Source organism: Barbus barbus (genome assembly GCF_936440315.1).
Source record: "Barbus barbus genome assembly, chromosome: 1".
Taxonomy (NCBI): Eukaryota; Metazoa; Chordata; class Actinopteri; order Cypriniformes; family Cyprinidae; genus Barbus; species Barbus barbus.
In genome coordinates, this window is record NC_136729.1 from 9,771,355 (window position 1) to 9,794,923 (window position 23,569).

Below are 23,569 nucleotides of genomic sequence, written 5' to 3' on the forward strand. Positions count from 1 at the left end.
AAAGTGTTCCCACCGTTTACTCATTTGTTTTGCACTGAACACGACTAGAAAGTTGTTAAAACCCACGACTTCACTAGTTTTAAATTTAGTCAAAGGGATTTTCTAGAGTGATCAGAACTCTTTGCATTATGCTTGTTAATTTAAGAATGCATAATGCTTCGAGTTACATTTTAAACAGCACTCTATTGCATCAGTAGCTGAAAATAAGATTAAAAGAGTAAAACATATTTAGCAAGAGGCATTACATCTGATCAACCTGTGGTGGTGCCCCAAAATATGACTATATATAACATACAATTATATTATCTCTGCAATTTTACAGTTACTTGATCTTTTTAAACCACTAGGCGACAGCACCCCTTGATATTATTAATTATTAGTGCATCAAAACAAACTAAACTGAATTTATTCATCCAGTATTTATTCTCACTTGAGACCGTTTTCGTTTGCGGATTGAATTTGAGCATATTTGTCATTCTCATAACGTCCAGACAGATGTCATGCACATCAGAAAGAAAACATGCATTTGTTTATATCCCAGTTAATGATAATGTTATCTCACACCTGGAAGAGAATTATAGCATCCGGACTGTTATGAGAAGCTCTGATCACAATCAGATCAGATCACAATCTGATCCATGTGGCTGACAGTGACAGATTACAGCAGCCTTGTTTTATACGGGCCACAGAACGACCCCGTGGGGCGAAAAGCAACAATTTCTCACGGGACAGTGAGTGGGTTTCTCCAGGGGGCGCTCGGTGGCTCAGAACGCAGGATTCTCCATTGAGCCCCATTCAAATCTCAGAAGCATTTTTATATTTTTTCGAGACGTTTATACATTAAAAGTATAATCGTTTCAATTTTGGTTTAAATTCTTACTTGTTTCACAAATGCACAATTGATATTTAAATAGATCTAATTATTAGACCCAGCCTACCTGACCAATTATGGACAGCTTCCGGGATCCTAATGAGTCATGCGAATCGCCTTTCTACTCACTTGTTATATTTCAGTAGCTCATCGGTGAAGTCTTACTGTAATACAGTAGGAAGTTAGTGCAAGCACTGCTGTGGACACATGGGATGTTTTCTCTTTGATCCAAAACGTCTTTGGTTTAAAGGAAATGGATTAAACTCCGGACCTCAGGTAGGAATATATCTGATACAGTGATTTATTCAAATGAATGTCTTTATATTTCAATGTTGTATCATCTACCTGTTTGGGACTGTCCCACAAGTGAATGAGCATGCATTTGGTTGCTGTTAATTAATTTTTATGACATTTGCAATGTGTTATTTTGTTAACGCTCCTTCCATATTTTCCAAATATTGTGACAGACAGATATTATCCATCATAATGCATCTTTCATAACTGCTGCGTTCTTCACATTTTCAGTTGTCACTTTGCAGACAGTATTAGATCATTGTTTCATTGTTTGTGTTGTGGGAGGGACAATGTGTAATAATCTTGTGTTCATTTGTATTCAATAGGAAAAATAATATTGTGTTGACGCATTCCTTTGTGAGTTTAAAAAGCTAAACATATTTTCTTGTGCTTGGAATTCTCTTTAATTACCTTCCTTTTACAAAGCACTAGAACAAGTTCCCATGAAAATTCATTGGTTAAAATGTGTGGGAACCAGATGGATGGATGGACAAGCAGATATTCTGGGCTATGTTTGAAAATGCACACCAGTTGTTGATTTTGGCCTGAATTGCATAGGATTTCTTTTGCTTTATGTTATCCCTAGTATCTGAACATAGCAACCATATATGGAGTAACAAGATAAACTCAGGTGTGCACATAATCTCATATAGCATTGCTCTGACAGCTGTATGTGGCTCTAGACTGGACTGACTGAACAAGTGAATGAAGTGATCATACTAATGGCCAATCGACCAAACAGAGGAAGTCTGTTTAAAGCATTATAAAAGCCGCGTGGATGCCATTTGGACCACACCACCTTAACGGTTAGCTCAAACCAAACTTTATGACCAGCTTTATTTACTTAAAAGTTAATGATTATATGCAGTTTGAGTAAGTGGTTGTATCTCATGCCTAATTTAGCTGATGTCTGTTGTGCTCGATATCAGTATAGCCACAGATCGTCTTTAATTGGTTGCCATATTTGAAATGTTTTTCAGTGTAATTCAACATTTAGGATTTTTAACCACTAATTTCTTAGAATTAGCCTTTGACCAAGAGATTGCATTTGAGGTTATGTTATCATTAATTTCAAAGCGAAAGTGTTCATGAAATCTGATGTAAATAGACTTTTGCAATATTGGGTATTTTCTGAAATTTTGTAGTTACTGAAATTAGTTATAGTTCCTCAAGTAATTGTAAAAGTAATATATTGATAGTTCCTCAAAATGTCATCTCAAATAATAAATAGCCTATAGTTTAGACTTCAGGATAACATACTGTACAAGACAGACTCGAAACTTGTTGTCTTATATGTTAATCTAAATCACATTATTTAGCATAATAGTTTTAAAGTAATTTTGACACAGACCAAGAATTATCTATGGTGTTTCTCAAAAACCACCACTGTGATATTGACCTAGCCATTTCCTCAAATACATATATACATATATACATATACAGTCATGGCCCAAAATATCAGCACCCTTGGTAAATATGATCAAAGAAGGCTGTGAAAATTAATCTGCATTGTTAATCCTTTTGATCTTTTATTTTAAAAATGAACAAAAGTCTAACCTTTCATCGGATAATAAGAATTTAAAATGGGAGGAAATATCATTATGAAATAAATGTAAATAAACCTGATGAGGTTAGAGAACACCTGACAAGAGATCAGAGACCATTCCTTCATCCAGAATCTCTCCAGATCCTTCAGATTCACAGCTCCATGTTGGTGGTGCTTCTTCTCTTCAGTTCACCTCACTCATTTTCTACAGGATTCAGGTCAGAGGACTGGAATGGCCAGCAGAAGCTTGGTTTTGTGCTCAGTGACCAATTTTTGTGTTGTTTTTGAGGTTTGTGTTTGGATTATTGTACGGTTGGAAGATCCAAACATGGCCCATTATAAGATTTCTAATAATTTTTTCTAATTTCTTATAAGAGTCAGTCACTTATTGATTTTTTTATCTGTTGGTATTTGATAGAATCCATGATGCCATGTGTCTAAACAAGATGTCCAGGACCTCCAGCAGAAATATAGGCCTACAACATCAAAAATACAGCAGTATATTTCATTGTACTCATGGGGTACTTTTTATCCCTGTGTTCACCAAACCCATCTTGAGTGTTTGCTGTTAAAAAGCTAATTTTTTTGTTTCATCTGACCATAGAAGCCAGTCCCATTTGAAGTTCCAGTTGTGTCTGATAACTGAATATGCTGGAGTTTGTTTTTGGATGAGCTAGGAGAATTGTTCTTGAAACCCTCCCAAACAACATGTGGTCGTGTAGGGGGCTGTTTGACAATTTTTCTTTCGTTTTTCTGACCCCGAGACTCAACTATTTTCTGCAATTCTCCAGCTTTGGTCCTCCTTGGAGAGTCTTTAGCCACTCAAACACTCCTCCTCACCGTGCATTAGGACGATATAGACACACGTCCTCTTCCTGGCAGTTTCGTAACATTTTCTGTTGATTGGAAATTCTTAATTATTGCCCTGATGGTGGAAATGGGAATTTTCACTGCTCTAGCTCTTTTCTTAAAGCCACTTCACTAATTTGTGAAGCTCAATTATCTTTTGCTGCACATCAGAAATATATTCTTAAATTCTTTTCTCATTGTGATGGTTTATTAAGGGAATTTGGGCTTTGTTTTCCCTCCTATTTATATTTCTGTGAAACAGGAAGCCATGGCTGGATAATTTCATGTTCATAATCACCCTGGAGTGCTCAAAATTGTAAATATGAATGGGAATGTACTTCAGAGATACTTTACTCATAAGAATTTCTAGGGGTGCCAATAACTGTGTCCAACGTGTATTTGAGAAAAACATTTATTTCATAATGATATTTCCCCCCCATTTTAAATTCTTATTATCCAATGAAAGGTTAGCTTTTTGTGATTTTTTTTTTTAAATAAAAGATCAAAAGGATTAACAATGCAGATTCATTTTCACAGTTTTCTTTGATCATATTTACCAAGGCTGCCGATATTTTTGGCTATGACTGTATAGTGTGTGTCGCAACTGTAATAGTAATAATACTACAAATAATTTTAATAATTAAAATTATAATGATAAATAAAAACTGTATTGGTTGGCAAAGCTTGTCATCTCAATAAATCTAGATATTGCTTTCTCTGTCTTTCCCACAACACACATTTGGCCTATTTTTATAAGTGCAGCTTAAAGGATTAGTTTTCAACATGTTATACTTACTAGTTCCCGAGTGTTTGTGCATTTGAAATAATCTGGTATGCTATTTTTTTTCTTCTCTTCTTAGACTACAAGCATTGCTGCCGTAGGTGGTTATAGGGAGTTCTGTGTGCCTACCTACAAACCAAAACCAAAGTCAAAAAAGCCCATCCCAAGTCTTTCTGTCATGATTTGCCAGGTGGTGTTTGTGACGCAGATGACACAATAGCTCAATCGATCATCATTTGCAGCATTAATGTTCGCTTTGAAGTTTAATACCTCCTTGGGTCAGGTTTGTTTATATCCCTATCCCTATGAGTATGAGCAATAATAATAGTGATGCTTGCCTTAGCAAACACCTGTGTCTCCTTTCCATTATCACTGATGTGTGAAGAAACCCTGATGTGTAGCTGTAAAGTCAAGTTATGCTTCCTCACAAAGGGAGGCAGAGGGATGAGCTTGTGGCTTGAATAACACCCACAACATGTTAGGCCTGTTTAAAACAAATGAAAGATGACTTTAGAGAAATCAGGTCTGAGGTGACACTTCAGGGCACCAAGGTTTGGTCACTTCTAGATGATTAACATATCTACTACATTGTTTTAGAATTGGCTTCCCGGAACCTCTAACAAAGCATAATTGTCTCTCAAGATATATACAGTATTTATGTATACTATGTGACAATGCGTATGTGTTGAAGTGATATACTAGTATTGCATTTTAGAAAAAAAAAAAAAAATCACAAATCACCAAAAACTAACACAATGTACAATTTACAAATACAAATGATTCTTTATTGTTTTTTGTGAAATGGTAATGCTCTTTGCTGATGTCATATCCTGTCATTTACAGTGTAGCATCTGCTTTATGCAGTTTAATGCACAAAGTGAGATTTTCTGTCAGCAACATGAAACATTTTCAGAAATTCTTTTTTTTTTCTATTTATTTTAATGGATACTTTGGTAGACGAAATATGTTTGGAAATGTATATAATAATATTAATATATAATAACATAATATCTAAAAATATTTTAAATGACTGTATGTTTATGCATGCAGCTATAATGAAATCCTGTACGTCTGTATTGATTGCGAGACTACATGAAATGTTATACTTTTAAAAATTCCTTTGTCAGACCACATTTAAAGCATTTAAACGGAACAGTGTATGGAAATGTAGAAAATGTTTGCTTTAATGGCAGATCATGCTGCATATAAACAAACATGCAGATTGACACATGTCAGTTTAAACAAGGTTTATTGAAATTACAGTCTGCTGATATTAACAGTCTTTACAGCACACAGTTTTATGGTCATCTGGCACAACAGTTTTTCCACGGGTGAAAGTAACCATGATATTTTTCATATTCAGTTGAATTTACCTGCTGATACTAGCAAGTCAGTGCATGTAAGCCTGCAACCATTTTAACCATTATATGAAATAATTTCTATATAATCAAATTGCCACAAATACCAATTCTCTTCTTTATTCCATGAGTGGTCAATCAACTCCACTTCTTACATGTGCTACGAAAGTAAATAGGGTCAGATTTGATTTCCTGTTGACCTAAAGCTGGATTTGTGAATGCGGACGCCTGCTTTAATCATGCCATTGTGACATTTTTGTGTTTAATTTGCTTTCTCGTATTGTCCTTGCAGGTCTTGGTCACAAGCCAGCTCTAGTGTGAGAGAGGCCTTTGCGACCAACTTTGCGAAATTCACATATACACACACTCAAACACCCTTCTCATGGAGGACAAAAAGTCCATGATTGGCAGTTTGCGCCAAAAAGCCAAACTCTTCCGATACTCGCGAGTTGCCAGCGAAAAAAAACCCATCAGGCCGGAGGTGAGGGAAGAGCGCTTGTTGGACCAGCGGATGAACACATCTGTGTTGGACGTCCTGCAGAGGAGTCGGCCGTCCTCCCTAAAAAGCCCTGCCCACCAGCAGCCAGCTGACTTCCAGACGTCCTCAGCTTGCAACAGTAGCCCAACCACCCCTCTCAGCGTGACTCTGCGAAAGAAAGGGGGCGGCACCGGCCTCACCGATTCGCTGGACTCCACCGGCTGGCCGTCGCAGGAGTCAGTCACTGATGCCCCGTGTGAGGAGCACAACATCTCCAAATCCACAGATGAGATGGATCAGGTGCTGCGTTTGAGGGACACACAGCTTTATTCATCACAGAGCCTGGCTGAGGTAAAACACGCCAGTGATCTTGAACTTTCAGTTGGGTTAATCATCAAAGGAGGGAGGAAGTTTTCTGTGCCTCTGCTTTCTCTGCTTTTTATGGGCAACATCTAGCAAGATTGTGTTACACGAACCTGTTTGCATTTGATGCTTTTGGTGAACTTAGTACTTCCTTGTGTTCTTTTCATTTTTATCAACTGCATATTTCATTGTCACACAGAAAACCTGCTTTTTTTATTGAAATGGATTGCATTTGCATGCATTTCTGGTAGCTTTCATTGCATTGGCGTGCTGTTAGCATTTTAATTGAAATGAAAAATCATTAATTCAAGTTAGACAATGCATCGTTTTTCGCCGTCTTCTATTTTGCCTACTCACCTCCAGAGAACAGTGCAAAGCATCACTCTATTGTGAAATGCAGTTCCTCTGAACATGAACAAGCCGTCACTGCAGGAACTGGTCATAACATTTCAAAGCCCTAGAATGTGGTAACACACATTTAGAACAGACTGGTGCTTCTCCATTTGTTTAAAATGCAAATGAGCACCCAGGAAGTGTCAAGCTATGTTTACGGTACTGTACGGCACCAAAAATAAACACACAAATGGAGATCTTTCATGGTCAGGTGGAGGTATATGGTTTGTTAGTTATGTAACACTGCTTCCTTTTGCATTGGTGATCTTTCTCATTAATCCTAGTAGAGTTGGATAGTATGCGAGAATATTTGCCTTTACGGATGAGTCAGCTACTCGTTTTTCAAGATTATTTGTCTTGTACTACCTTAAAGAATCACCTGATGTTGAAAGATTAACTTGGGATTTTCAGTAAGGAAGGAAAACCCTACACTTTGCTTTGTTTTTATTAAAAGAACATGATCTTTAAAAGCTTTTAGAGTAAGCTGTTTTACAAGTGTGTTATATTTAAGTAATGCTTTTTTTGAGGTTTCCTAGCAGTGGAAACTTTAATTCCTCAAGTTCTTTGTTTATGTGGCTTAGCATTCATTCTCCCTGGGGCTAAGGCATTTTTAATAAAGATATTAAGAAAGATGATCTTCGGTGTTATTCTAGAAATATGTTCCATGAAATTAGAAGACGCCAATACAAAATAATTTTTTTTGACTACTAGGGGCTGACGGTGGATAAATGAGGAAATCTCTTCACACCATTGATTCATGAATTAGTAGCTTTTTTGATCATATCTAGACAAGTATTTCAGTCTTCCATTTGTTTTGTTTATGTTTGGGAAACAGAAGCCGCATTTCAACAGAAATGGTTCAGATATGGTCTCCATGCATGACAGTGAGCACAATAATGTAAGTATTAGCATGTTTGGTGTGTGTGTGTGTTGTTTTTGTTGTGTTTAAGTCTACTATTCCATGATATCAGAGGACGTTTAGTAGAATACATGCAGCTGACATTGTACCTCAAATGCCCCGAAATGGACCATACTGCGTGTAAGAGTGTTATTTTTCCAAAGCTGACATTGAAGGCTCAAGGTTTGCTGCCTGACCATGTGAAAGTTGCATAAAACAACATTTTACCTTGGTAGTTGATGGTGCTCCCTAGTACTAGATTTTTATGTGGCAAGGATGGAACAATATTGCGCCCTTCACTTGCAGAACGCAAGCTTCTAGAGGGCATACAAGTCTGAAGTAAGGAATTTAAGTAAAGGGGTGCAGAGCCAGTGGGGATTTTGTAGGCAAACATCAATGCCTTGAATTTAATGCGAGCAGCCAGCTATTAGTAGCCAGTGCAAATTGATGAACAGAGGTATGGCATGCATTCATTTCAGCTCGTTAAAGACTAATCTTGCTGCCGCGTTCTGGATTAATTGTAGAGGTTTGATAGAACTGGCTGGTAGACTTGCCTTGAGAGCATTGCAATAGTTCAGTCTGGACAGAACAAGAGCCTGAACAAGGAGTTGTGAAGCATGTTCCGAAAGAAAGGGCCTGATCTTCCTACTGTTGTTTAAAGCAAATCTGCAGGACCGGGCAGGTTTAGCAATGTGCTCTGAGAAATTCAGCTAATCATAACTCCAATGTTTCTGGACGTTTTTGAAGGCGTTATTGTTGATGTGTCTCATTGCCTCATGATCTCTATTTTTTATTTTATTTTATGTTTGATCAAATTAATACAGCCTTGGTGAGCATAAGAGACTTTCAAAAATCTAAAAAATCTTACCGACCCCAAACTTTTGAATGGTATAGTGTAAGAAAAAACTCAACCGGAATTCATATGCAAATAACACACTGACTTTTTAGCAATTAGATTATGAATAATGAATAATAATACTATTAGTGTTAGTCAATGGGAGAAAGTTCTAAAAAATGATGAGGTAGTAACCCCCTTACTACCTCATCATTTTTTAGAACTTTCTCCCATTGACTAACACTAATAGTATTATTAAAGCTACATGTGAGTAGTACTATATAAAGAAAGTGTATATTTGAGATGGTGTAACTAACTAGTCACCACTTCGATATTTTTTCACTATTTTTAATGACAATTTGTTTTTTCAGTTCACTAAATTGATAAATTAATGAGTTCCTAAATTACAAAACAGAATGACAAAATTGCTGCTGTCTCTGCTTGACATGTCATGTCACACTATTCAGATATAGTGTCCAAGCTTGTTGTATTCTCTCATATATATTTTTTTTTAATCATTTTTAAAACAAATCAGATTCTGGACATGAAGACAGAAACAGCTGACGTGAATGAGCATCAGAGGGAAGCTCAAAGAACGTATCTGCTCACTATATGCCTGAAGGAGGGCCGTGGACTGGTCATTAGAGACCGTTGCGGTGAGTGTCAGATATCTGTGTATAAACACAACCCTGAAACACTACACACAACCTACATTTTAATAACAATCAGTGTTTTTTGTATTAGTGCTTATTTGTTAAAGGTGTACCCACCAGCAGGAGTTGCATTAACGTGATGTGTTTTCGCCAATATCAAAATACTTCCTTCCTGAGTTTACTGTGTAGAGACAAATGTAAAAAAGCTTTCAAAACATTGCTCTGTTTGTTTGAGTGTTCCAACATGTCTGCTTCTGAATTAACCTCCATAGCGTGAGTTCAGGGAAGCACTATTTCTAACAACCCATTTAGCTGAGATTTGATTTATATGTCTATTTATATGAGGTTGGAAACTCCTTATTTTCAAATCATTTTTTTTAGGTTTTGTTGAGTAACAGTAGTGGCATAGAAATGATATACATCACTTTTAATTATGTTAAATATAAATTAAAAATGATTAAGTTATAGTGAAAGTATGAACGCTAGTAATCTTTTCAAATCATCAGCTGGCTTTGACAGTGACAGTGTTACTAGACTTTGATCACTCAGTTTTGCTGTAGTTGACTGCGTTAACACCAGAACGTATGCATTACTTTCATACTTCAGCCAACATTCCTCTCAGCACATTCAAACCTGTCTGCAGCCACACCTGCATAGATCCAAGACACACCTTGAACCTTCAAAACACACTATTGACTTTACTGGCACATGAGGCTCTCATCTAAGACATGTAAAAACACAGACAGGTGGAGACTAGGATATGCATTGGTATACTTCCTCTTCCCCAGTTCATTTACTGCTGTTTATCGTGTCTGTATTGCGTCATTGCTACATGGCTCTTTTCCAGTTTATAAGTGCTTATTTTGCTGTAATTTCATGATTTGTGGTCGCAGGCTTTTTCAAAGCTACCCTGTTGTTGCGTTTTCTCAAAAAGGTGAAACCAATCTTAATCGATCCTCGTTTAGAAAAAGACTGTTAGAAAGATTAGGATACTGTTACTGACGTTTTTCCTCCGTTCGTTTATTGGCTGTTTTCATAGGTGTGTCTGTTATATATGAGATTTTACAGTGAGTATTTGCGCGTTATAGTCGGTGTTTGCAGTGGATGATATTGTGGATGATATAGTCACATATGTTCCTGCCTCAAGTGGAGGAGTTTAAGTATCTTGGGGTTTTGTTCACGAGTGAGGGAAGGATGGAACGGGAGAAAGACAGACGGATCGGTGCATCTTCTGCAGTAATGCGGTCGATGTACCGGTCTGTCGTGGTGAAGAAAGAGCTGAGCCGCAAGGCGAAGCTCTCGATTTACCGGTCAATCTACGTTCCTACTCTCACCTATGGTCATGAGCTTTGGGTCATGACCGAAAGGACAAGATCCCGGATACAGGCGGCTGAAATGAGCTTTCTCCGCAGGGTGGCTGGGCGATCCCTTAGAGATAGGGTGAGAAGCTCGGTCACTCGGGAGGAGCTCAGAGTAGAGCCGCTGCTCCTTCACATTGAGAGGGGTCAGCTGAGGTGGCTCGGGCATCTGTTCCGGATGCCTTCTGGACGCCTTCCCGGGAAGGTGTTCCGGGCGCGTCCCACTGGGAGGAGACCCCGGGGAAGACCTAGGACACGCTGGAGAGACTATGTCTCCCGGCTGGCCTGGGAACGCCTCGGTGTCCCCCCGGAAGAGCTGGAGGAAGTGTCTAGGGAGAGGGAAGTCTGGGCATCTCTGCTTAGACTGCTGCCCCCGCGACCCGGCCCCGGATAAGCGGAGGAAGATGGATGGATGGATGGATAGTCACATATATTGCTGTTTTAAAGTCAACATCAATTGCTTATTGCAACTCATTTTACTTTTGTAAAGGATATTGATAAATAGGATTTTCAAATATACACTACACTATATGGTTTGCGGTCTGTTTTTCACCAAGGCTGAATTTATTTGATAAAAAAACAAAGCAAAAATATTGTGTAATATTGTTAACTTTTAAGATATATTTTAAATATGTCATCCAAAGCTACACAGCAATAGATCAAATTTGATTTCAGATTTTTAAGCATTAATAGCGAGCACTGATGGTTTAATCACAGTTAGACCATTTATAAAGAGTCGCTTTTGAATTTTGTTGCTTTTAAAGTCATAATCCACCAAAAAATTTAAATTATCTCATCATGTCTCATCGTTTCTTTCTTCTGCAGAACACAAAAGACAATATTTTGGAGAATGAAACTCATGCAGATTTTACAACAACTTAAGGTTGAGTAAATGATGACTAAACTTTTATTTTTGGGTGAACTATGACTTTAAAGTGTGGTGGATGAAGGGGCAAAGGAGGGAGCAACTGAGGACAGAACTACATGTCAAACTACATGTCGCCCTCTACTGGTGCAACAGGGTTATTTTCCAACTCGTAGTAAGCAAGGAAGGTTGCTTAGTATGCCCTTTACAGCCTTATTGGAGGTCGTATTTTTATCCGCTTTAATAGCACTTTAACCTACGAGAAGTTTTGTTCTTCTTGCTCTTTCAAAATGATAGTCTTCTCCGGAAGCAGCCTGGTTTTGCCTCATGCACTGATGTTGCACTTAAGTATTTACCACATCCTTGTCAGAGACAAACCCACACACATGACAAAACCAACTGAGTTTTCTAAACATGTCATCTGATTAAAGGGAAGATGATAGGGACTGCACTTGTTTGCGCCAAGAATTTCACTGAAGGTTAAGAAAGATATTGTCTTGTAGGAATACCTAAGGTTACATATTTATAGTTCAGATTACTATGTCTGAATTGACAATTGTTTAAATATCTTTAAATACAAATGTTCCAAGTTTTCTATCATCGGTTTCATGCATTTTTGACACATTTTGATTAATAAGTGTCAATGGTAATGTCTTATGAAATAACCATCAAGTAACATGTAATAGGATATTTTGTTTGCACATTGAATACATGAGTATTAATTGTTTTCAAACATTAAGAATAAGATCCTTTTTAAGACAGATAAGACATTTTAGTATGCATTTTGAGTTATTTTTAAGATGCATTTTTAGTATGCATTTTGACATTTTCTTTAGGGTTGCTCCTTTGACATTTCAAGCTGAACTAACTTATTGTGCCATAAAAGGTCATATAGATTTTTCTTAAGACGTGTGACATACCGTATCATGAGGGTCTACAGGGGTCCTCTCTGTGATGTCATTTCCTGTTTTATGGTTTTGTCACATTACAAAATGACCTGCGTGTTGGTTATATCATACTGACTGAGTTTGGTGCACATATTTGTTAAACTATTAGCAATATTTTAAAACAGAACTGCAAAGCAGGAATAAAAGTAAATGAATATGAATTTGCCAAATTACTTAATTTTTTTTTTTTTAAGAATCACTGTAAACATTTAATTAAGAAATCAACATTTTGGTGTTGGTAAATGTTTTTAAAAGTCTCTGATGCTCACCAAGGCTGCATTTATTTGATACAGTAAAACAGTATTGTGAAATATTACAATATTTTTATATATTTTAAAATGTGATTTATTCCTGTGGTGCAATTTTCAGCATCATTACGCCAGTCCTCATATGATCCTTCAGAAGTCATTTTAATATGCCGATTTGCTCCTCAAGGAACATGTTTAATATCTTTTTTATTTTTTAATTAAGCATTTTTTAATAATTTTTCAGAATTCATTTTCTTTATTTCCAGGATCGTTTGATGAATAGAAAGTTCAAAAGGACAGCATTTACTTTTTTGTTTTTTACATTATACATGTCTTTGCTGTCACTTATGACAAATTAAAAAAGACTCCAAACCTTTGAACAGTAATGCATTTTACCATAGTACAGATATAGTTAAGCCATTGCTCATAAGAACTGCATACTCTGATACATGCAAATACTATAGCAAAGAAATATTTCAGAAAATTTGCAGATGGTCAATAAAGCATTGCTCTCTCCATAGGCACAAGTGATCCGTATGTGAAATTCAAACTGGATGGGAAGACCTTGTACAAAAGTAAAGTGGTGTATAAGAATCTCAACCCTGTCTGGAATGAGACTTTCTCCTTCCCGATCCGCAACCTGGACCATAACCTCTTCATCAAGGTACACATTTACTTTGCTGTGTCATGCATGCATGAGCATTCACGTAACGCCAAGATAACCACAGGTATATTAAGCAGTCCCATCCACACATTATTCAGGTTTATGATCGAGATCTGACAACGGATGACTTCATGGGGTCCTTCGGTGTTGAGCTAAATAAACTGGAACTTGAAAAGTAGGTCGATTTGAAATGTTTATATTAAAGGTCAAACCAGAAGTGTGGTTTCTGATGCTTTTGTTCTGTCTGTTGTAAAGGAGCAGCGAGATGGTGCTTCCACTGGACGACCCCAACAGCCTGGAGGATGATATGGGTGTCATAATCATCGATATCTGCTTATCTGTGAGGGACGGCAAAAACAAAAAACAAGTAAGCAACTTTATGAATTTAAAGAGGCAAGGCAACTAACTCCTAACTAAATGTTTGCTGCTTATGTATTCACAATATTTATTTCTATTGTGAAGAGATGGGCCCAAAGGAAAAAAAGGAGCCTCATGGTGAGAAGGATTAGTTTTAAATTACCTCTAATTGATTGTAGAGTGGTTGTGTCAGCGCTTTCTCGTGAATTTATCCAAATACTTCCTGTAATAATATATTCAAAGCAAATGATTCCTCAAACAATGATCCTGCTTTTTCATCTGGGGCCAGTCGGTGTGTTAATCTGCATGCAAATAATGCAATGAAGAATAAAACTAACCAAATTCACAACCAATATAGCAGTGGTTCTCAACTCTTTTTTTTTTTGCAAATCAAATGTTGACCCAAATGTTTTTGAATTTTGATAGTTTCCTGCTCTCGGCAGCCAATAATTCGCCACAGAAAGCACGCTGTGGTCGGCACAAACCATGTTTATTCTCTTTGCAAACAATTTTTATCATTAGTCTTGGTCGTGCCTTCTTATATCTTGCATAATTTTTTTGACGATTTTTGAAAATGAGGCCATGATCAGCCTAAATTGACTAGCTTTTACCAAGTGACAAAAATACTGTTGTTTGATTGGATGCATTAAAGATAAAATAACTGGGTTTTCCTCCATTTTAAAAGTCGATAAGTATATTTATTTAGCTAAATGAAATGTGCATGATTATATCATGCATTTTATTATTTGCATGTACAATTGTTTCCCCTGCTCTGTAAATAGACCTGGTAGTTGAGAACTGCTGCGATTATAATAACCAGAAACTTTGCACAAGTTCTCAATCTCACATTTCAATATTTTTATCCATCCTCAGGGAAGTACAACAGAGCATAACAAGCGTCTCACGGAGTCTATGAAGAAGAGTCAACTTTGGACCGGGGTATATACCATCACTCTGGTGGAGGGGCGGGACTTACAACTGGACGGACAGGGGGACGTGTTTGTTCACTTTAAACTGGGAGATCAGAAATATAAAAGCAAGGTATTTACTGAAAAGCGTCAGGAAGACCGGTTTAGTTCTTTTCTGAACTAAAAAGTCCTTAAAGGGGACCTATTATGCTCCTTTTTACAAGATGTAAAATAAGTCTCTGATATCCCCAAAGTGTGTATGTGAAGTTTTAGCTCAAAATACTCCACAGATAATTTTTTATAGCTTGTTAAAATTGCCACTTTTAGGGTATGAGCCAAAACGCTCTGATTTTGAGTATGTTGCTTTAATGCAAATGAGCTGGTGCTCCGGGAGAAGAGGGCGGAGCTTAGAGAGCTCAAGCAATTTGGAAAACAAACACGTGATACTTACTTTGTCTGAAGAAGAGTCAACTTTGGACCGGGGTATATACCATCACTCTGGTTGAGGGGCGGGACTTACAACTGGATGGACAGGGGGACGTGTTTGTTCACTTTAAACTGGGAGATCAGAAAACTGTCTTCAAACACCTTATAAAAGGGATTTTTGCATAATAGGTCCCCTTTAACTTTGAATATCAAGAAGGAGAATCAATGCAGCTTTTCTGCTGTACAGGCTTTAAGTTTGTATCCATTTTCACAGAGTCAAGTGAAGAAGGTCAACATACAGTGGAGAGAAAGATTTGACTTCAACCAGTTTCCTGATACATCCAGCATTCTAGAGATTGAATTGGTGGGAAAAGAGGGGCGGAGATATGAGGATTGTTACGGACAGTAAGTTTATGAGGTTTTTGAATGACTGATTTCATGCCAGCTTATGTAAATAAAACTAAAATTTATATTAGATATTCTCAGTTACATCGGAAATTAATCTTATGTTGTTTACTTCACAGTTAACAGTAAGGAGCTGGAAGTGGAAGCAAGGGGAAAATAAATAAATGTTAAAATGCATACTAAAGTATAGTATCTTGTGGCATGAGACTAGTTTTATAGAATCCCTGTAAAACCCCGTCTCTCCAAAGTTATTCAATATTTCAACTCCTGCCATGAGTATATAAAACAAGTAAATACACACTGCAAGGATACAATGCTATTTTTACATGATAAATATCACTATAAGAAATATGCCAATGATGTAATATTTACCATTCAGACCTTTTTTAAAGAAAGAAATTAATTTTGATTCAGGATGCATTCAATTTATCAAAAGTCACATTAATGACCTTTACAATGTTACAAAAAAAAACATGTTCTGTTGAACTTTAGTCATCAAAGAATTCAGAAAAAAGTAGTAGCACAACTGTTTTCAACATTTAATAATAATAATAATAATATAGTTTTGGGGTCAGTAATAAAGAAATTATCATGTGATACATAAATTATACTGTAAAAAATGTAAAAATAAAAAAGGTATTTTAAATGTAAATATTATTTCATAATATTACAATATTGTTTTTAGTGAGCATAAGAGACTTTCAAAAATATTGAAACATATTTCCAACCCCAGACTTTTTTTTAGAAGTAGTTCCACAACAAAACTTTTACAGCTCAAATAATTTCAAATCACATTTTTAATAATTAATGTAAATGGAATACAGAAATACAGAGTTTACATTCAGAGTGTATAAACCTGGTTATATTGATTTGTAATTACTTTTTTTCTTTTTTCAATAAAAAAAGAAATAAACGATTTTCGGAGGTAAACAACGCTATGCCGCAAATACTGTCAAGAGAGCTTAACTTGAATCAAACCTAGAACATTCAGCTCAAAAGAATAAAGAATTTGAGGATGTCTTGCTGGTTTGTGTTTAAGGCCTGGTGTGTCTGTGCACATTGCAGGTGTGAGATCGACTTGTCTGGGTTGCCTTTGAATGAATCCACATTGTTTACACGTGAGCTGGACCCGGGCCGAGGCAGGGTGGTGTTCCTCGTCACTCCCACTCCCTGCACTGGAGCTTCCATCACGGATCTCGTCGCTCCTCCGCTGGAAGAGCCTCATGAGAGAGACAACATGCTGGTTAAATATGTACGTCAAACCAGTTACTCTACCACAGTTCTCCCTTGTGCATGACACAGAGTGCATACTGCATACAATGGCATTAAAAAAAAGAATGTTTGAATGGCATACTATGGCATTTAAAAGAAAAAGAATATGCATAAATAATATTAAGCAATAACAATATGCAGCCCTGATCTCTCATTTTTCATCTTGGCAGAGTTTCAGAAACTCCCTGAAGGATTTGAGGGATGTTGGTTTTCTTCAGGTTAAAGTGATCAAGGCCACTGACCTCATGGCTGCTGATCTAAATGGTATTATTTATTATTTGTTGATTACGCAAAGAGCCTTTTTTAGTGGTGAGCAAGGGTGTGCGCATCAACAACCACATTCACTGGATCTTCTGTCTATGTTTAGGAAAGAGTGACCCATTTTGTGTCCTGGAATTGGGAAACAACCGGCTGCATACCCATACCATATACAAGACCCTCAATCCTGAGTGGAATAAAGTCTTTACATTGTCAGTATCAAACTTTATTAATGTACTCTACCATTCATAACTTTATGGTCAGTAAGATTAACATTAATTAATAAAGTTCATTCTTTTATTGGATGCAAGGATATATTAAATTTATCAAAAGTCACAGTAAAGACATTTATCATTTTAAAATATTAATGTTTTATTTCAATTAAACACTGCTCTTTTGCACTGAGTGCATCAAAAAAATCCTTAAAAAAATTTATCACCTGATCCAGAAATATATAAAATCAAAAAATGCTTTTCAACTATGATAATAAGATGATTTCTTGAGCACCATATCAGTATATTAGAATCATTTCTGAAGGCTCATGTGACCCTGAAGACTAAAAATCCGGCTTTACCGTCACGATTAAAGTACATTTTAAAATGTATTGAAAAATGTATTTTAAATTGCAATTATTATTCACAATATTACTGTTTCAAAGACTTTCAAAAACATTAAACAATCTTACAAATCACAAACTTTTTAACAGTATTCTATGCAAATGATATATTATTAAATATTATCAAATTAATAGTGACATTTATTCCAATTCTCTTGTTGACCAGCCCAGTAAAAGACATTCACGAGGTTCTGGAAGTGACTGTGTTTGATGAGGATGGAGACAAAGCCCCAGATTTCTTGGGGAAGGTGGCCCTTCCTTTACTCTCAGTAAGTGCAGAACATTGGCATAATTTACTTTAAAATTTAAGAAGAAAAAGTTAGGTTTTTGAACAATGGCGTGGGAAACATCTTAATTGAATTTAAATTGATATGTCAATATGTTTGAATTTTGTTTATTGTTTTTATTTTTTTTATTACAATAGATACGTAACGGTCAGCAGGTTGCTTGTCCTCTGAGGAAAGAGAATTTGGGAGGACTGTCTAAAGGAACCATAGTACTGGAGCTGGAAGTCATTTACAATTCTGTGAGTCTCGACTGATAAAAACAACAAAGAGATTACACCTTTATTCAATACTTCAGTATGATTAGCCAATCAGTCACATTTATTCATATAGCACTTTATACAGTTTAGGTTGCATCACATTCACATAGGTATATAAACATCTATAAAATATTTCATATGCTCAGATACTGTATATTTAATAGTTTGAATTGTTCAATGCCTTGGCCAGATCAAAGCAAGCATCAGGACCTTCACACCTAGAGAACAGAAGTTAATGGAGGACAGTGTCAAGTTTTCTAAGAAGGTATGACGATATTCTAGCATCAGTACAGTATAGAATAAGTTGGGTAACATCCCCACAGAAATGTCAAAGTATAAGCTGCTAAATATCTAACTACCACTAGGTTCTTGCCAGGAATGTTCTTCGCGTGAGGAACCTTTACCGTGCCGTGTGCCACGCCAATCAGTTCATCAAGAGCTGTTTCCAATGGGAAAGTGTGCAGAGGAGCATCATAGCATTTCTGGTTCGAAATTCATTCATTCTGTCAATTCATGATTGTTTCATTTAATTTTAGTGGCATTTGGAAGTAAATCATAGAAATGCTAGGTTACTTTTTATAGCAGCTTACCTTACAAATAAGACTCCAGTCTAGTGAAACTTTTTTAATAGTTAATCATGTATCTTTATTGACATTTGCATTTTGGATAATGTGAATATGTCACCCTTCATTAGTCTCAGTCTTCGTGAAAGCCTGAATCCTGCATGTGTTTTCCTTCAGGTCTTTGTTCTTACTGTGTGGTACTGGGATTTCTACATGCTGCCCATGTTCATGGTTCTTCTCATTGTGTGGAACTATCTCCAGATCGCCTCTGAGAGAGTCACCAGAGACCTAGTGGGTGATATTTTAATTTTTTTTGATAAATTGCACATTTTAGTAACACTTGTGGTGCAGAATATCAACCAGAGTAAGAATGTAGTTTAACATTTGTTTTGGGGATTTTGATACTGAATATAAATATGAAAGGCTGACACTAATAAGCACGGTTTGCATATTTACATTACATATTATCTCAGATATAATTTAATGGATTTGTTTTAAGACCTTTCAAATGTAAAATTCCTTTGCAGGACACTATGGAGTTATATGAAGAGGAAGATGAAGATGAAAAGGTATAATTCTTTTCTATTCAGAAAATGACTTGCATTCATTTATTCCAGTAACTAAGCATGACATTTTATGTCCTTGGTCTTTTGAAATGTTTCTTCTTGTAGGAATCAGAAAGAAAAGGTCTGATGGAGAAAATTCACATGGTTCAAGAGATTGTCATTACGGTCCAGAACCTTCTGGAGGGGATTGCATGCTTTGGTGAAAGAATAAAGAAGTATGTGGTGTTGTCACCCCTTCAGTCAAGCTTTTGAATTTTGTAGATTTGTAATGGATATTAAGAGAAAATTAATAATTGCATTATATATACTGCACTACTCTTCAAATTTTTGGAGTTGGTAAGATTTTTTAATGTTTCTGAAAGAAGTCTGATGTGTTCCCAAAGACTGTGTTTATTTAATTTTCAAAAACAAAAAAAAATAAACAGCAGTATTATGAAATGGTCAACCTTTTAATGTTGATGTGTGTATATAGGTTAGTAAAATTTAATCAAAGCAACAAGAAGCTTTTTTTTTAAGTACTTACTCAATGATTTGTAACGACTGAAATTGTACACTATCCACTGTCAGTATATTTTGAAACTGAACCAAAGGGGAACTACAACTTCTGTTAAACAGCTAAAGCACACAACTATTGTTCATCAACAATAATCGGAAGAGATTGCTAGTCAGTAAACTAGCATTCAAACAGTACGCATATTCAAAAGAATGCGTGCACATTAGTATTGCTACACCATATACAACATTTGTCTTTTTTTCTCCCCAGTACATTCAACTGGTCAGTGCCGTTCTTGTCTAATCTGGCCTTCCTGGTTCTCATCATGGCTACAGTGATCACTTACTTTATTCCAGTACGCTACATTATTTTATTATGGGGTAAGATAACAGCTGTTTTACTCTCAAACAATGAGAAATGTGTGAGAAATCTCTTTCAAATCAGTAAAACCATTGAACAAATTAAGCAAATTTATGACAAATATTCAAGTTCAATACCACGACTGAGGTGCCCTTGAGCAAGGCACCGAACCCCCAATTGCTCCCCGGGCGCCGCAGCATGGCTGCCCACTGCTCCGTGTGTGTGTGTGTGTGTGTGTGTGTGTGTGTGTGTGTGCGCGCGCATTTGTTCACTACTCACTGCTGTGTGTGTGTGCACTTGGATGGGTTAAACGCAGAGCACCAATTTCGAGTATGGGTCACCATACTTGACAATACGTCACGACTTTACTTTTTACTTTACTTTTAAGTTCCTTGAAGTTCTGAGTTATCAGTAGAGATTGGTCATAATTATGTTCTTTTTGTAGGTATACATAAATTCACAAAGAAACTGCGCAATCCATATGCCATTGAAAACAACGAGGTGATGGATTTCCTCTCCAGAATGCCTTCAGATGTTCAAATGGTAATTACCACAAATAAGCTGCATTTTAAATGTATTACTGTTTTACTAGGGTACTGTAATTACTGTAGGGTTTACTGTAGAACTAGGGTTCTTCTCATGTCTTGAATTCTTCTTATTTTTTCAGGCACAGTACACTGAACTGAGCAACTGTGGTTTCCACAGTCCTAACAGGAGAAGAAAAGCATCTCCTTAGACACTAGAATGAGAAACGCTGGTCTCCTGAGAACATTCTGTGTGAAAAGCCTTTGAAGGTGCCAGGACTCGACGGCCAGGGAATGATTTCAACATGGATTTAAATGGGTGAATTGCAGTTGATCTGCTTATTTTATTTGAGTGATCTGAAATCATTCCCCGCAGATGGTCCGGTCTTCACTGCTGGGTCGTGCTGAAGCACCTTGGTTAATAACACAGACACGCATTAACACTCACAGCAGCATTGAGGAATGAAGAAATGTGACTAAGATAAACTGAATGTTTGATACACCGCAGTGGGCCTTAAACATCCATCTATAGATGCAATGCCTGAGCGACACATCGTGTACAGTATGAGTGCAATACAGTGCAATTCTTTGCTGTTTTATACTTGATGCATTTCTTAATTTTGTCTTATCAGACTTGTAAAAATGTTTTGTAAAGAAGTTTGTAAAGTCGCATTCTATACAACCTTATTTTTGTTGAATTGAACTTATATTGTAACAGCATTTTCCAAATGAGGTTTAATTTCTTTTTCTATTTTGTATACATTGATTTTGAAGTCTTTTTAATCTATTTAAATTTAAATTATTGCAGAGAAGAAAATCATGCATGCATGAATGAAATTGAATACATTTTAAAGTGCTTTTGACAAACTCTAGGTGTAAAAAAAAGTATTTTAACTACATTCTCCTGTCAAAGTTTGCCTTTTTGTGTAATATAAGGTTCTAGACATGGTTTTGTTGCTTAAGTGCGGTTATTGTAGATAAAAAAAAAATTAAAGTACACTTCTGATTTGTATTTGACAGATTTTTACAGATCGACCTCTGCTCACATGAACATTATGAATATCACAGATGTTGTCGAACGAGTATTTTTGTACTCTTTGATATTTCGTTTTGTATCATGGTCGTTTCACAGTAAACATTTACTACATTTGATGACAGATGTGTTGGTGTTCTTATGATTTAATATAACAGAATAATAAACACAATCAATGCTAAATTAGTTACATAAATGCAGATCTACTGTACAATGAAGAATGTAGAGAGAGCAATATAACCCTTCAGACTCATTACACAATGGTTGTTTGAGAATATTCAACCACATAGTGGCAGTGTTTTCCTTTAATGGGATCCCATCCTGCGGTTCATCCATCGCTCAGCTGATCTGTCTAGCTATTCAAGAAAAACAAAGGGGGATAGTTCACCCAAAAATGAAAATCGTGCTGAAAGGATAGCATATTTTTGCAGGCCAAAACCCAGAAACTCTCTCAAGTCATTTCATGTTTTATTCTACAACATAAAATAAATTAAATACAGTAACTCATCTACTCCATAATCTACTTTTACAGCTTCATTTTATTTATAATCATGCTCTTGAAAACTGTTCTAACTCAAAATATCAGGTCATTTGTGTTTTAGGAAGAAAAAAAAAAACAGAAGCTTAATGGTCATGCGACTGTGGTGTACTTTGGTTAAAGCCTAAGCTTATTACCTCTTCCCATTTTATTTAGGTTTTGTAATTCATAAAAGTTCATTTATTAAGATTATAATGATGAACAAAATCCTATGGGTTTTTGTTGAGAACCAAGTTGATATAACATCTGGGTTGGTCTACAAAACTATGACCCCAGGCAGTTACTCGTGCAATATCTTGTATCCCACAGAAAAGAGAAAGACTGGTTTAAGAGTAAATGACAGATTTTTCATTTTGGGGTGAACTAGACTGCGCTGAATTTCAACAGCATGTTATTTCTCATAGTTTGAAATCCTGAAAAGAGATCTTACACCTCTAGAGAAAAACACTAAATACTTGTCTAAATCAGCTCACGGTATCACATTTTCAGTGAAAATCTGGCTCTTAACACTATGTAATTGGCCTGTCTCTGAACTATTTTGGGTTTCAACACACCCACTGTGTTTGGATAATGAGAGGGCTTCTGTGAAAGTGCTGAAAAGCTAAGAACGAAAGTCTGAAATAGTTCTCACAACAAATACTACACGTGTGCATATAAACGGGACGTGCAACAGACCAGGCAGAAAGACATTTTAATCCGTTCTGAAAACTAAAAATTCCTTTCAGTAAACCACCCTTAATTGGTTCCTCTTAGCATTTCGCCATTAGCAGAGGAATAAAACGTCACTTCTGGCCACAAAGATAAAGCCCCATGGATCATCAAAAGATCAAAATGAGATAAATGATTACAAGATCATAACTATCATGCCTCTAGACACACTCCAGTTCAGTCTGAGCAGAACACGACTAATCATGTGAGGAACAGCAACTCTAGACAGGCTGGAAGTCAATAGTTTGATTCAATTTTCCATCTGTCTGCCTCACTGTAAAAAGTGATGCTGACTTAACTTAAAAAAAATTGAGGAAGCTTGTTGCCTTAAAATGATTAAATAAATAATAATTAAAAAAAAAAGTTAAGTGACAATTGACGTAACATACTTTTTATTATTATTAATTACTTAATAATTTTAAGGCAAAGGGTTTCCTCAATTTTTGAAGTTAAGTCAACATCACTTTTTACAGTGATAAGAAGCATATTTATGAAATATTGTGTCATCAAGCAGCACGCAGACTCAACCAGAGTAAAACAAAGTTTCACAAAAGTAAAATATTTCATTGTGTTTGGGGAAAATATCTGCACTCCTTG

The 23,569-nt window shown here is 36.2% G+C and overlaps 1 protein-coding gene across 2 annotated transcripts; it reads left to right on the forward strand.

Moving 5' to 3' along the window:
- The first annotated feature begins 1,015 nt into the window (after window positions 1–1,015).
- On the forward strand, window positions 1,016–21,851 carry LOC306859624 (multiple C2 and transmembrane domain-containing protein 2-like). Of its 2 annotated transcripts, XM_079400740.1 has the most exons (23): window positions 1,016–1,147; window positions 5,992–6,528; window positions 7,769–7,831; window positions 9,202–9,322; window positions 13,259–13,401; window positions 13,500–13,576; window positions 13,657–13,768; window positions 13,864–13,896; window positions 14,632–14,799; window positions 15,367–15,497; window positions 16,563–16,749; window positions 16,940–17,033; window positions 17,137–17,239; window positions 17,810–17,912; window positions 18,068–18,169; window positions 18,378–18,452; window positions 18,553–18,672; window positions 18,928–19,041; window positions 19,278–19,319; window positions 19,422–19,531; window positions 20,080–20,189; window positions 20,615–20,712; window positions 20,837–21,851. In XM_079400740.1, the coding sequence occupies exons 2-23, from the start codon at window positions 6,082–6,084 to the stop codon at window positions 20,903–20,905; spliced, it is 2,622 nt and encodes an 873-aa protein (XP_079256866.1). In that variant the 5' UTR covers window positions 1,016–1,147; window positions 5,992–6,081; the 3' UTR covers window positions 20,906–21,851. The 2 variants fall into 2 exon arrangements, with proteins under 2 accessions (XP_079256866.1, XP_079256867.1); XM_079400741.1 differs by lacking the exon at window positions 13,864–13,896 and having other exon boundaries at window positions 20,837–21,849.
- Window positions 21,852–23,569: the final 1,718 nt, after the last annotated feature.

Coding starts and splice junctions, on each gene's coding strand:
- LOC306859624 (XM_079400740.1), top strand. CDS start 6,082: ATGGAGGACAAAAAGTCCATGATTGGCAGTTTGCGCCAAAAAGCCAAA. Junction 13,897..14,631: donor GGAAAAAAAGGAGCCTCATG/GTGAGAAGGATT, acceptor ATCCATCCTCAG/GGAAGTACAACAGAGCATAA. Junction 19,532..20,079: donor TTTGGTGAAAGAATAAAGAA/GTATGTGGTGTT, acceptor TTTTCTCCCCAG/TACATTCAACTGGTCAGTGC.